The following is a 14,994-nucleotide window of genomic DNA, read 5'->3' as shown; positions in this document are numbered from 1 at the left end:
ATATTAGAGTTGAATGCTGTTTGGCGCTTATGTGCAAAATGTGAAGGTCACTTGCTTTCATTTTGTTTTGAATTTAAAAAAAAACAGCATTCATTTATATTGGAAGTTATCTTACTTTGGATTTCAACTATAGAATATTTCCAACAAACAATTGTTCTAACATAAGGCAATTCAAATAACTGTTTCATTAAAGATGTTGTGTACTGAATTTACTTTCTACATGTGATTTTCATTATAGAATATAATTTCAATGTGTAGTGAACCAAAAGACCGCAAAGCCAAGTTATGAAATAAGTTTAAAAGAATATAGTTTTTTCTTTTTCCTTTTTAATAACAAAACCTTTTATAAAAGCCCAACAAAGTATCAAACTCAAGTTCAAATACTATACACTTTCTTACGAGTTGTATTATACTTTATATATATATTACATGAACTTGCTATTTCAATGTCTGTACTGTTGTAAGTTATATATATGTTGGATTTAAAAAAAAAAATTCTTCATTCACAACTTTAAAAAAAATTTAAAAGACTGTTCAGATCAGGTGAGCTAAAACTACCTTGTCTCCTGAATCTTCCTCAGAAGTCTGTTCTTTCACTTCTTCTATTTGACCTTTTAACCTACTCATTTCTTCCTTACAATGAGCCTTGAATTCCTGTTCTTGCTTCTTCAGATTTTCATTCATAGCAACAAGAGATCTCAGTGTTTGCAGAATGCTGTGAATACAATGATGCAAAATGATACACATTTACTTAGAAAAGACCATTCAAACCTCAGAGAAAAGCAAATCCAATTTTGCAGGTATAGATTTATTGACTTTATCTATTTGAAACATTATTTAATATTCAGTCTTATATGAAATATGTGATGTATTTAAAGGGGAGATAATTATGTGGTGTAACTAATGATGTTCTAGTATGCTTAATTACTGCATACCAAATGTTAAAATTGAGTGCTGAAAATTCAAGACAACCTCTGATGAAATTTTTATTTCATATGTCTAAAATTAACCATTGATATTAGTCATTCCTTGGTCAAGAACTTTTAATAAGGTATGATAATTTTAAGTTATGTTAAGGTAGATGGGGTGTCTAAATTATAATCCATAGAATATTTTAATAATTTGCCAAAATGTAGTTTATGTCATGCTTTTTTAAAAAAAATAATAAAAAGAATGGGTCACGGCACTTATTTTCACGCTACAGGTTTTACAAAATTGACAGATTTTGTATAGATTATGCATGGAAAACCTAATTTTCTGCCATAAAACGAAAACTACACCATAGAATTTTGAGATAAAATATGAGAAGATAGCTCTAATATTATGCTTTCAGATAAGAAAAAGAAAAAATGGGGTCACGGGACCCGTTTTCTTGCTACATAATAAAATAGGTAAATTCCTTACACATCCTATTGTAAAAGTAACTATATCTGAATTATCTGCCCTTACATTTGAGTTGCCTCCCCTAATGTGGCAAGGTTGGAAAAAATTGAATCAAACACAAGTATTCTGTTTTTTTGTAAAATACAACCATAAACATGATAAAACATGTAATTTTCTATATTAAAATGAGAATTCTTACACATGAATTACCTACTACTCTCAAAATTTGCACATTTTCTTAAAGATCTAGACCGATTGTTTTCTGGTATTTCAAAATCCAAGATGGAGGAAGACACCCTATCTACCTTAAAGTATGTATTAAAGAATAAAAATATGTAAGCTTCACATAACCTTATGTAAGAAAACAGTTTAAACTGTTTAATATTGTGATCTAGTTTTATTTTGCAAATAACAACTTTTGTAGTATGAAAACTTTGATAAAACAAAAACATACTTAATTTTGTTGTTTATGTTGCTTAGTCTAACTAAAGTTATATTTTGAATTTTACTGAGCATTCAAAATCATTGTCTGTTCAGCCCACCCTAACACAAGAATTATTTAAAAAAGTTTTGTATAAATTGAGAATTACCAGCCGTATCATCAGTAAAAATAAATGATTGCTAATATACCTTTGGTTCTCCTCTGTTTCTATTTCATTTAATTTGTCCATTTCTTCATCAATCCTAGCACCTCTTGATTCTGCCTACAATGAAAAATACCTTTAGTAAATTGAAATTTTAATAAATAACCATAACATTCCTTTTTGTTGTAGATCCCTAAACCTATGAGCTGTTATTACAAACTTAAGTGTGGTGTTATATCCATCCATACATCCAGCTTACATATATTTTGTTTGTATCAATATCCATCCATACATCCAGCTTACATATGTTTTGTTTGTATCAATATCCATCCATACATCCAGCTTACATATGTTTTGTTTGTATCAAAATCCATCCATACATCCAGCTTACATATGTTTTGTTTGTATCAATATCCATCCATACATCCAGCTTACATATGTTTTGTTTGTATCAATCTAAGAAGTGTGGTTATGTTACTTTTGTATCAAGCTTACATTTGTACATAGTTTTTGTTTGTATCAAGCTTACATTTGTACATAGTTTTTGTTTGTATCAAGCTTACATTTGTACATAGTTTTTATTTGTATCAAGCTTACATTTGTACATAGTTTTTGTTTGTATCAAGCTTACATTTGTACATAGTTTTTATTTGTATCAAGCTTACATTTGTACATAGTTTTTGTTTGTATCAAGCTTACATTTGTACATAGTTTTTGTTTGTATCAAGCTTACATTTGTACATAGTTTTTGTTTGTATCAAGCTTACATTTGTACATAGTTTTTGTTTGTATCAAGCTCACATTTGTACATAGTTTTTGTTTGTATCAAGCTTACATGTTTTATTTGTATCAATTTAAGATTTGAGATTTTGTAACAAAGAGGGAAACACAAATTTAGAAATACTCAGTAACATTCCTGACTATTTTTCTAGATTGCTAGAAAATATCAATGAAATATGCATCCACTTCTTTCATTGGTATTGTTTATCAAAACCAATTTATTGCATTAAAAGCAAACAAAGTAAGCAATGATATATCAAGATTAAGCTGTGTTTCAAAAGCTTTTTAGGTTGTATGTTTCCATAGTAATAATGCTGAGTAAAATGAAAAAACTTCTTTATATTGTAACAAGATTTTGTGAGGTAGACAAAATTGACCTTAAAACGATCGTATTGAATTTTGATGTCCAAAATAAGGCAGATTTGACATATTTTGACTTTATCTACTGACTACTTTTGTTTGGGATTATTTGTAATTATAACATTATAATGAGACTGAAAATTTTTTTTTTTTTGTTATGATAAACAATAATTTTACCTGGCGTAGCCGTGTGTAAATTGTATTTCAGCATTTCTCTTCAAAAAATGACTTGTTTAATGGAATAAAACGTCTGATTTGTAAACTTTTTTTTTTTCTCCGGAATATGCTTAAAAAAATAATTTATCTACTCTGTATGTGGAAAATTTTGTGAAAATATAAAAAGTGGCAATTCTTATCTTTCCTACCTTTAGTTTCATCAGGGACAGTCTATACTAACGGGACTGGTCACTATTGATTTTATTTAATAACTACGCCCCCCCCCCTCCCCCCCCCCACCTGTGTAAAGCTAGCACCAAACAATTAACTAAGTTTCATGTCTCTGATATACGGAGCTAGTAGTTATTTGCGTATTTCTAAGTACATTGTAATTCAATATTATTTTTTTTAAATCATACAAATCTGATTAATAACCATTAACCATGACTAAAAATATAAGATTTTAAAAGAACGTTAAATTATTAAACTGAGACATCTAGTTTTGAAGAACACTCCAGTCATGCAAAAGGGGGGACATATTGAACAAGATGGTGGCCACTCGAAATTTACTAACAAAATACCTCAAAGTTCAAAGGTTTATATTTTAAAAACTATCCAAGAAATCTTTTCAAAAACAGCATTTTGCAATGACAAAATGAATAAAATTTCATAAAACTTGAACATAAAGTTATGAAGAACACTTCTTAAATGTGAAATGATTTGATTTGAAGTCATGTGACATCAGGGACGCCACAGTTCTGATGCACATTTGTATAGACATTGTTCTAAGTGACCAGTCCCGCTAGTATAGACTGTCCCTGGTTTCATTGATAAAAAATAATATGGACTCGTCCAGCGTCCAGTTTGAAGGTCAATTAAGTTACTGTACACATTCATGCATGTTCTGATTTATTCAATATATGTGTATGAAAAAAATAAACAGTTTGCAGGTCAAATAATAATAACTTAATCCAATCAAATTGCGTAAGATTCAGTAACAATGACCGGTCCACATCATAATAAGTAATAGGGGTAAACTGGTTAGGGAGAAAATGACAGATATTTTAAGTTCGGTTTTTGCAAAAACGAATAAAAATTTGTCAACCAAAACTTTTGCTGTAATTTAAATAAAATGCTTCGCTGGGGCGCAGCTTGATACGACCGCAGAGGTCGAACCCTGAACAGTTGGGGCAAGTATGGACACAACATTCAAGCTTGATACAGCTCTGAATTTGGATTGTTATTAAATATTTGACACAGCATAGGTTTCTGACACAGAAAGAATGTGGTCTAAGAACTTGAATTTTTTTAATTTACCTATTATGGTCCAATGTCCAAAATCAAAATACATGGTTAGATTCAGCATATCAAAGAACCCCATATATTCAATTTTTGTTAAAATCAAACAAAGTTTAATTTTGGACCCCAACTTGGACAAACTTGAAAACTGGGCCCATAATCAAAAATCTAAACACATGTTTAGATTCAGCATATCAAAGAACCCCAAGAATTCAATTTTTGCTAAAATCAAACTAAGTTTAATTTTGGACCCTTTGGACCTTAATGTAGACCAATTTAAAAAACGGGACTTAAAATTAAAAATCTAAATACACGGTTAGATTTGGAATATCAAAGAACCCCAATAATTAAATTTTTGATGAAATCAAACAAAGTTTAATTTTGGACCCTTTTGACCTCAAAATGAAGCAATTTGATAGCGGGGCCCACAAATAAAAAATCTAAATTCATGGTTAGATTCAGCATATCAAAGAACCCCATATATTCAATTTTTGTTGAAATCAAAAAAAGTTTAATTTTGGACCCCAACTTGGACCAACTTGAAAACTGGGCCCATAATCAAAAATCTAAACACATGTTTAGATTCAGCATATCAAAGAACCCCAAGAATTCAATTTTTGTTAAAATCAAACTAAGTTTAATTTTGGACCCTTTGGACCTCAATGAAGACCAATTTAAAAAACGGGACCCAAATTAAAAATACGGTTAGATTTGGCATATCAAAGAACCCCAATAATTCAATTTTCGATGAAATCAAACAAAGTTTAATTTTGGACCCTTTTGAACTCAATATGAACCAATTTGATAGCGGGGCCTACAAATAAAAAATCTAAATACATGGTTAGATTCAGCATATCAAAGAACCTCATATATTCAATTTTTGTTGAAATCAAACAAAGTTTAATTTTGGACCCCAATTTGGACCAACTTGAAAACTGGGCCCATAATCAAAAATCTAAATACATGTTTAGATTCAGCATATCAAAGAACCCCATATATTCAATTTTTGTTGAAATCAAACAAAGTTTAAATACTGGACCCTATCTTGGACCAACTTGAAAACTGGGCCCATAATCAAAAATCTAAACACATGTTTAGATTCAGCAAATCAAAGAACCCCAAGAATTCAATTTTTGTCAAAATCAAACTAAGTTTAATTTTGGACCCTTTGGACCTCAATGTAGACCAATTTAAAAAACAGGACCCAAAATTAAAAACCTAAATACACGGTTAGATTTGGAATATCAAAGAACCCCAATAATTCAATTTTAGATGAAATCAAACAAAGTTTAATTTTGGACCCTTTTGACCTCAATATGAACCAATTAGATAACGGGGTCCACAAATAAAAAATCTAAATACATGGTTAGATTCAGCATATCAAAGAACCCCATATATTCAATTTTTGTTGAAATCAAACAAAGTTTAATTTTGGACCCCAATTTGGACCAACTTGAAAACTGGGCCAAAAATCAAAAATCTAAATACATGTTTAGATTCAGCATATCAAAGAACCTCATATATTCAATTTTTGCTAAAATCAAACAAAGTTTAATTTTGGACCCTTTGGACATTAATGTAGACCAATTTGAAAACTGGACCCAAAATTAAAAATCTAAATACACTGTTAGATTCGGCATAACAAATAAATAAATGTGATCAAAGATTTTACAAATCTAATGCGCCATACTGTGCAATTAAAGATTACTTCTTGAAATTTTTCAATATTTGAAATTTGAAAAAAAAATAATATTTGAAGAATAATTCTTTTTAATTTCTGAAATCTGAAATGAGAAAAAATTGGCCCCCCACAATTTCTTTTTATCCCCCCCCCTTTTTCCCCCAAAAAAATTCTTTCCCTCAAGATATGGTCATAATCTCAATTCAAATTTCCAATGGAGTTGGCAACCATAATTACCCATTTAAATTTACCATAGTGCTAACTTAATCTATTTTATAATAGAATTAATAAAAATATAGTGTCAAATCTTTCATATGGATTTTTTTGTAAAAAAAAAAGATGAAAACATTTGCAGATATTTTTACTGGTCTTCCTTTATAAATATGCATTTCTTTAAACATAATTTAAAAGCAGTGTAAGGGAAGTAACCAAAACGTTGTATTTGGATTACCTCCCTTACACTGTTTTAGATTATCTTTATTGTTCATCAACCATTACTTTATACATAATTTAAAAGCAGTGTAAGGGAGATAATTTCAATGATGTATTTGATTTATCTCCCTTACACTGCTTTAAATTATGTTTTGTACTAAAGTATTTGTCCATTAACCAGGACAACCTTGTTTTTCCCCCTTTTTTGCCCCTAATTCCTAAACGGTTTGAGCCATAACCCCCCAAAGCAAATCCTAACCATCCCTTTGTGGTATGGAAACTTGTAGTATAATTTCAGAGAGATCCATACACCGTTCCACAGTTATTGTCTGGAAACTAGAAAATGCTCATTTTTGGCCCCTTTTTGGCCCCTAATTCCTTAACTGTTGGTACCATAACCCCCGAAATCAATCCCAACCTTCCTTTTGTGGTATTTAACCTTATGGTCAAATTTCAAAAAGATCCATTCACTTAAACTAAAGTTAGAGTGCGAAAACCAATATGTATTCGGACGACGACGCCGGACGAAGACGATGACGACGACGACAACGACGACGACGACGACGCCAACGTCATACCAATATACGACCACAAAATTTTTTTGCGGTCGTATAAAAACATGTCGTTGTGTATTGGTTAGTTTTCTGATCTTTCATTTGCGTATTTAAGGCAATAGAAAGTTTGAGCTTCAAAAGTCTACATTATTATTGACTTTATACAGAAAATTCTCCCTTTTAAAACATTTAATGTTTCACAATTAATACATGTATACAAAGTAAAATCATTTCTTAAAACTCTGCATAAAATTTCATTCTGATTGGTATAGTGATATTGTCATAAAGTGAGTTTAAATGAACCGTGGTATAGCAAACATCGAATTCCCTCACAAAATGTTATCACACACTTTATTTGGCTTTAATATATGAAATACTAAGACCAACCTCTTTATACATAGCCTGTGTCTCTAAATAAGCCTGGTGTAGCTGATCATGTTTGGATGTTATCTGAAATACACAAGTATAGTTAAATATATAGAATAATATACTACTCCAAAAGAAATAATTCAAGGACATATATAATCAATGTATTTTTTCTTTTATTTCAAAATAAAAAATATCAGCTTATGAAATCAGAAAAAATAAACAGCTGCCCCATGAGCGCATGATAAGCCCATCGTCTTGTGTGTGAATTTTTATGCAATAATCATAAATAGTTTCTGACATATGGCCTGACATGCGAAAACCCCCTTTTTTTACAAAAAACTCAATATCTCTAAAATAAAATTTTGAATCAAAACCAAAAAGTATACAGATCTTTAGATTGATATAACTAAGAAGTGTGTAAAATTTCAAGCAATATACATAAATCGTTTTTGAGATACGGCGCGACATGTGAAAACCCCCCTTTTTTAAAAAAAAAATCTATATCTCAAAAATAAAATTTTGAATCAAAACCAAAAAGTATACAGATCTTAAGATTAATATAACTAAGAAGTGTGTAAAATTTTAAGCAATAATCATAAATCATTTTTGAGATACAGAGAGACATGTGAAAAACCCCTCCACCTTTTTTGAACAAAATACTCAATAACTCAAAAATGAAATTTTGAATCATCACAAGAAGTATACAGATCTTAAGATTAATATAACTAAGAAGTGTGTAAAGTTTTAAGCAATAATCATACACTGTTTTTGAGATACGGCGCGACATGTGAAAAACCCCTCCCCCTTTTTTAACAAAATACTCAATATCTCTAAAATAAAATTTTAAATCATCACCAAAAAGTATACAGATCTTAAGATTAATATAACTAAGAAGTGTGTAAAGTTTTAAGCAATAATCATAAATTGTTTTTGAGATACGGCAATTCATGTGAAAAAAAACACACACCTGTTTTAGTTACTAAGTCCCGTAACTCAAAAAGTTTTAATCTTATTTTCACCAAAAAGTATACAGATCGTTTGACCATCATAAAAACAACTATTTTAAGTTTCATGAAATTTGGATAAGTCGTTCTCAAGTTACGGTGCGACATGTTTACGCCGGACAGACAGACGGACAGACGACATTTGTATACCATACAACGTCCCGTCAAAATTTTGACGGGCGTATAAAAAGGAAAAAAAACCTCATCAATGATACCAGGATTGCAATTTTGTATGCCAGATGCACATTTAGTCTATAAAATACTCATCAGTGACGCTTAAATAAAAAAGTTACAAAATTGAATAGATAGCTAAATTCTTTATCCAATAATTAGTTTATTGTCTCTTTTGAGCATATGCTTATCACAAAGTGTATTTTTATACAACAAAGGATGATATTTGCATCTAAATTATTAGACTTTTATACAGGTTCAAATAAGGAATATAGGAGTAAAAGATAGTTTCAAGTTTGAAAAAAAAAACATTTCAACTAAAAACACATGACAACCCAAATATTTGCATGATGATTATCATTTCTTGTCATCTTTTTCATTCTTATGAGGGGATGGATCTTTTATAAAATAAAAGAATCTGTACCAGAATAAAAATAAAATGCTTCGCTGAGCGCAGCCTGATACGACCGCAGAAGGCGAACCCTGAACAGTTGGGGCAAATTTGGACACAATATTCAAGCTTGATACTGTCTGAATTTGGATTGTGATCAAATTTTTGACATAATATAGGTTTCTGACACAAAATAAATGTGGTCAAAGATCTTTCAAATCTATTGCGCAATACTGTGCAATGGACGATTTCTTCTTGAAAATTTTCAAAAATTCGAAATATGAAAAATTTTGAAAAAAAAATATGAATCCCCTCAAAAAATTGGAAAAAAATCCCCCCCCCCTCCAAACTTTTTGAAACCCTCCTTGGAGAAATAACCCCATTACTCAATCCAAGCCTTTCCTTTGTAGTATGGAACCTTGTAGTACAATTTCAAAGAGATCCATACACTTAAACACAAGTTATTGTCTGGAAACTAGAAAAATGCTTGTTTTTGGCCCTTTTTGGCTCCTAATTCCTACATGTTTTGGGCAATTAACCCCATACTCAATCCCAGACTTCCCTTTGTGATATGGAACCTTGTGTTACAATGTCAGAGAGATCCATACACTTACACACAAGTTATTGTCTGGAAACTAGAAAAATGCTTGTTTTTGGCCCCTTTTTGGCCCTTAATTCCTAAACTGTTGGCCCCATAACCCCTTAGATGAATCCCAACCTTCTACTTGTGGTATTAAACATTGTGGTACAATTTCAGAGCAATCAAAATACTTATACACAAGTTATTATCCTGAAACTAGAAAAATGCTTGTTTTGGGCCCCTTTTGGGCCCCTAATTCCTAAACGGTTGGGACCATCATCCCCAAAATCAATCCCAATCTTTCTTTTGTGCTATTGAACCTTCTTAAAAAATTTCATAGAGATCCATTCACTTAAACTAAAGTTATTGTCCGGAAACCAATGTGTCTTCGGACGACAACGACACAGACGACGACATCATACCATTATACGATCCCAAAAAATTTTTTGCGGTCGTATAATAAATGTGTCCTACATCAGCACAACTTCACAGTTAAACCAAACTGATGTACAAAAATTTACATCTTAACATTAATGAATATTTCCAACAACAAATGTTCTTCTTGAAATGTTTTCCTGGAAGGGAAAAATTGCCTCAACTCATATTCATTTCTCAAATAGGTAAGTTGTGGCAGACCATCTAAGTACACATTCAGCATCATGAATGCTATAAGAACTGTTCAAACAAAAATACAAGAAAAACATTATCATCAGTATAATTTCATGTTTTTTTCCCTCTAAATTATCATGGTGGTTATTAAAGGATTATACAAGCCACATAATTAAACCCAGAGTTTAGGGCTTTTAAAGTCTATTGTATATTGATACAACTTTCAAGAATGACACTAGACCTTCAGGCAAAGTTAGCTTAAACTGCATGCATGTAATATTGGAGTCATAAAACTAGAGGCTCTCAAGAGCCTGTGTCGCTCACCTGATTCTACTTTGGTTTTGGAAATCATGTAAAAATAGATTAAAATCATAACAGATACCCTAATAATGAGTGAGGCCAAATTTGGTTTAATATTGGTCCTGTAATTTAATAAAAAAATCCTGGTGGCCATCTTGAACAGTAAATCAGCAACAAAGTAGCAACACTTCATCAGCACCTCATAAGAAACATTTATGCCATGTTTTGGTTTCATTCCATTCAGTGCACCTCTTGAAGAAGCATTTGTATGTATTTTAGGGTCTTATGTTAAAGGAAGTCCCCCACTTGGCGGCCATCATGGATGAAGGATCAGCTTCAAAGTAACAAACTTGGTCAGCACCTCATAAGGAACATTCATGCCATGTTTGGTTTCATTGCATTCAGTGGTTCTCTAAAAGAAGACATTTGTATGTATTTCCCATAGGCTCCCATGTTAAACCAAGTCCCCCGCTGGCGGCAATCTTGGATTATGGATCGGCTTCAAAGTAACAACACTCGGTCAGCACCTCATAAGGAACATTCATGCCATGTTTGGTTTCATTTTATTCAGTGGTTCTCTAAAAGAAGACATTTGTATGTATTTCCCATAAGGTCCCATGTTAAACTAAGTCCCCTGCTGGCGGCCATCTTGGATTATGGATCGGCTTCAAAGTAACAACACTCGGTCAGCACCTCATAAGGAACATTCATACCATGTTTGGTTTCATTCCATTTAGTGGTTCTCTAAAAGAAGACATTTGTATGTATTTCCCATAGGCTCCCATGTTAAACCAAGTCCCCCGCTGGCGGCCATCTTGGATAATGGATCAGCTTCAATGTAACAACACTTGGTCAGCACCTCATAAGGAACATTCATGCCATGTTTGGTTTCATTCCATTCATTGGTTCTCTAAAAGAAGACATTTGTATGTATTTCCCATAGGGTCCTATGTTAAACTAAGTCCCCCGCTGGCGGCCATCTTGGATGATGGATCCGCTACAAAGTAACAACACTTGGTCAGCACCTCATAAGGAACATTCATGCCATGTTTGGTTTCATTCCATTCAGTGGTTCTCTAGAAGAAGTTTAAAATGTAAAAAGTTAATGACGACGACGGACGACCACGGACGCCAAGTGATGAGAAAAGCTCACTTGGCCCTTCGGGCCAGGTGAGCTAATAATAATATACAAACCTCATCTAGTTTAGATTTCTGTTGCTCAATTTGTTTTGACATTGCAGCCTTTACACGTTTATGTTGTTGCTCTCCTCCAACTCTCTCTGTCTTTTCAATCTGCTCAATCTCTGATTGCTTTAAATAGAACATGTGTACAATATATTATCAAATCATTGTTATGACTTACAGTAAGGCCACTCAATACAAATACTTGTTCTTCTGACTTTAATGTACAAAATGCAGAGTGAGCAAAATGTTTGCTTTTAATTTTTTTCTTAAATGATTATTTTAGCAAGCGATACCTGAAATTTGTGAAAGGAAGGCTTTTTTAACTTATACTCTACAAAACTTCTATTTTCAGGAGTGAGAAATATTATTTCACCACAAAAAAAAATGTAATTTTAAGTGAATTTCAGGGCTAGTGATGATATTTTAAAAATGAAATTGTTGATTTCATTTGAATGAAGCGATTGGTAAGAAAGTCATCAGGGAATGGTGGTTAATTTTTTTTTGTAAGTTTCCAAAACTTTTGAGAGAGCGAATAAGTAGAACTGTGAATGAATTTGGAGTGGCCAAAAAAATCAAAATATTTAATTAACATGGAAAATATCAAAGAAAATTTTTAACGATAGTTATGCAACAAATCTAAAGAAAATAAGATAGAAAGCAATTCACTAAAATATTTAACATGCATTCAAATCTGACAAGACAAATTCATCCTGTAAATTAAAAGTCTATCTTGTAGTTTGTGTGGACCCCTTCATAAATTATTCATTTAACAGGAGGTTACAAAAGTTGTAAGGCCAGTTGTCATCCTTCTCTTATTTTTTTATTGATGTAATGAATAAGTATAATATTGCATTTGGCTGCATGGATAATCAAACTGTACATCCATGTAGAAGTTCTTGTAATATATTTTTGCAAAGATTGACAATGTTTAATTTTTCAGAGTGATTTTTCATTGTAATGAGGTATGATGTTATCATTACTATTTAACTAGAAATCTATTAAAAAAGTAAAAAAAAACATGCTGTAATTACTTATACTGTGTTGTAAATTGAACATGCATATTACAACATAAAACCAAAATGATATGTATTAAAATCTACTTGCAATGGATCCCATAAATTATAAAGAGAGTTTAAGAGACGAAAATGACTTCTCTGAAAAGAAACTAGCTATCTGAAATCATCTGTTTTTTAATTATTTTAAGAAAAAGAAAAACGTTCCAAATAAATTCTGATTTTATCAGACAAAAAGTAGCAAAGTTAAAGCTGTAAACTTACTAAGTTACATGAACTGGAATAGAAATATATCCTGGACAAGAATTCCTGCTTCCACTCTAAAGTTTTAAATACATCTCTGCTATGCACAAGAATGCAGTATTATAAATAATAAGCTGAACCGCTGCCTGTTGCTTAACCAACGCCCTTAGAATGAAGAATAGGTATAGATTATTGGGTTTTCTAAACATTGATAAAATATCATCCGCAAGCCACAATGTGAATCTTCTTGTAAAGTGAATGCAGCAAACCAGCTAGAAAGCTTCACATTGTATCGAGTGGCTGATATTTTACAACATCGATACACAGAAAACCTGATAATCTGCTTATCATGCTATTTCTTCTTTTTCCTCCATCTTAGACAGTTTTATGTTTGACGAAAGTACAGCTTTATAATGTCTCCTCAGACATTGTGACATTCCTGATAAGTTCTGCTCACATATCAAAGCAATGATGAATTACATTGATACTGAGCAGGGTGATAAGGCATAAAGGCAAAGCAAAGGAAGCTAAGTATTGACTATCTAGCCTATTACTTACTTTTTCAGCATATTCTGTATGTATCTGCTGTATTTGTTCACTCTGCATGCTGACTATTGATCCTACAGCACTAGCTGTTAGTTTACCCTGCCATGCAAACAAAAACAAAACTTACATGCAATAAAATCAAGAAATTAACAGTATATGAAACAAAACTGACCACAGGATTATTTAACATATAGATATAAGAAGATGTGGTATGAGTGCCAATGAGACAACTCTCCATCCAAGTCACAATTTGTAAAAGTAAACCATTAATGTCCTTTGAGATGCAAACGTCACGACTTTTGGGAAATTTCAGAAATAAATTTCATCAAGTCAATTTCTTAAGGCTTTAGCATTTTATTGCAGTTTTTCCAGATAATAAGTACATCTTTTCAAAATATTTTAAATTCTGAATTAATTCAATTTTTTTTCAAATATTCTAAAGATTTGACTGCAAATTTACAAATGGTCTTGATGCATTAAATTTTTATTTTAAAATCCTAGACTCATCTTAGCTGTTACATGTTCCCATAAATTTTTGCTTTTTTGCTTTTTTTTTTAATTCTATGAACTACCAAATATTTTTGTTTTGGAGGGTGGGGTATCTTGTTAGCCCACAAACAAACAAAAGTTGGCCATATATGATCTTTAGCCAGTTATCACTAACCATGCAATATTTTTTCCCTATTCTTTTGGTCAATAATTAATATACATTACATTTGCAATCTTACAAAAATATCAAAAGTCATACACATTAAAATGCAATATATTTATTTAACTATCGAAACACCATTCTCTGAAATGTTTTATTATTGCTTTAGTATCTAAATCAGAAAAAAAATTATTTTAGCAGACAAAATATAATATAGCATAAGTAAGATTTCAGTCTGAATTAATTGTAAAATAGGCTATTTTCATATAACTGACTTTTACTCTAGAGTATATAAATTTTTCAACAAGTGACCTTCTCTGTGGTAGGACATACTGGTACTCTGTCATGAAAGAGCAATGCAAAGAAATAAAAACAAGCATATATTCAGTGCAATTTGGGGAAAAAATTAATTGCTTTATGTTTTCTATACACGACAAAATTTTCGAAAAACAGTTCATTTTACCAGAAACTGCACCAATTGTAAGCTTAATTTTACTTCTTTAAATTACTCTTAAAAAACAAAAATGTGTCCATAGTACACAGATGCCTCACTCGCACTATCATTTTCTATGTTCAGTGGACCATGAAATTGGGGTCAAAACTCTAATTTGGCATTAAAATTAGAAAGATCATATCATAGGGAACACGTGTACTAAGTTTCAAGTTGATTGGTCTTCAACTTCATCAAAAACTACTTTGACCAAA

General features: G+C 31.4%; 1 protein-coding gene across 2 annotated transcripts in view; it reads right to left on the bottom strand.

Annotated features, from left to right (window-relative positions):
- The window catches only part of LOC127728064 (coiled-coil domain-containing protein 93-like), a 36,949-nt gene that overhangs the window by 10,271 nt on the left and 11,684 nt on the right, over positions 1–14,994 (bottom strand). The window contains exons 10-14 of one of the 2 annotated variants that reach the window (XM_052235254.1): positions 13,653–13,739; positions 11,848–11,964; positions 7,617–7,679; positions 2,014–2,087; positions 559–715 (exon numbers count right to left, since the gene is read on the bottom strand). In XM_052235254.1, the coding sequence (XP_052091214.1) occupies positions 559–715; positions 2,014–2,087; positions 7,617–7,679; positions 11,848–11,964; positions 13,653–13,739 (498 nt within the window). The remainder of the gene's footprint in view (positions 1–558; positions 716–2,013; positions 2,088–7,616; positions 7,680–11,847; positions 11,965–13,652; positions 13,740–14,994) is intronic. The other variant, XM_052235255.1, reaches the window with a different exon arrangement.

This window comes from Mytilus californianus, unplaced genomic scaffold (assembly GCF_021869535.1).
Source record: "Mytilus californianus isolate M0D057914Y unplaced genomic scaffold, xbMytCali1.0.p SCAF_2, whole genome shotgun sequence".
NCBI classification, from domain to species: domain Eukaryota; kingdom Metazoa; phylum Mollusca; class Bivalvia; order Mytilida; family Mytilidae; genus Mytilus; species Mytilus californianus.
This window is presented reverse-complemented; position numbering and strand designations above follow the sequence as displayed.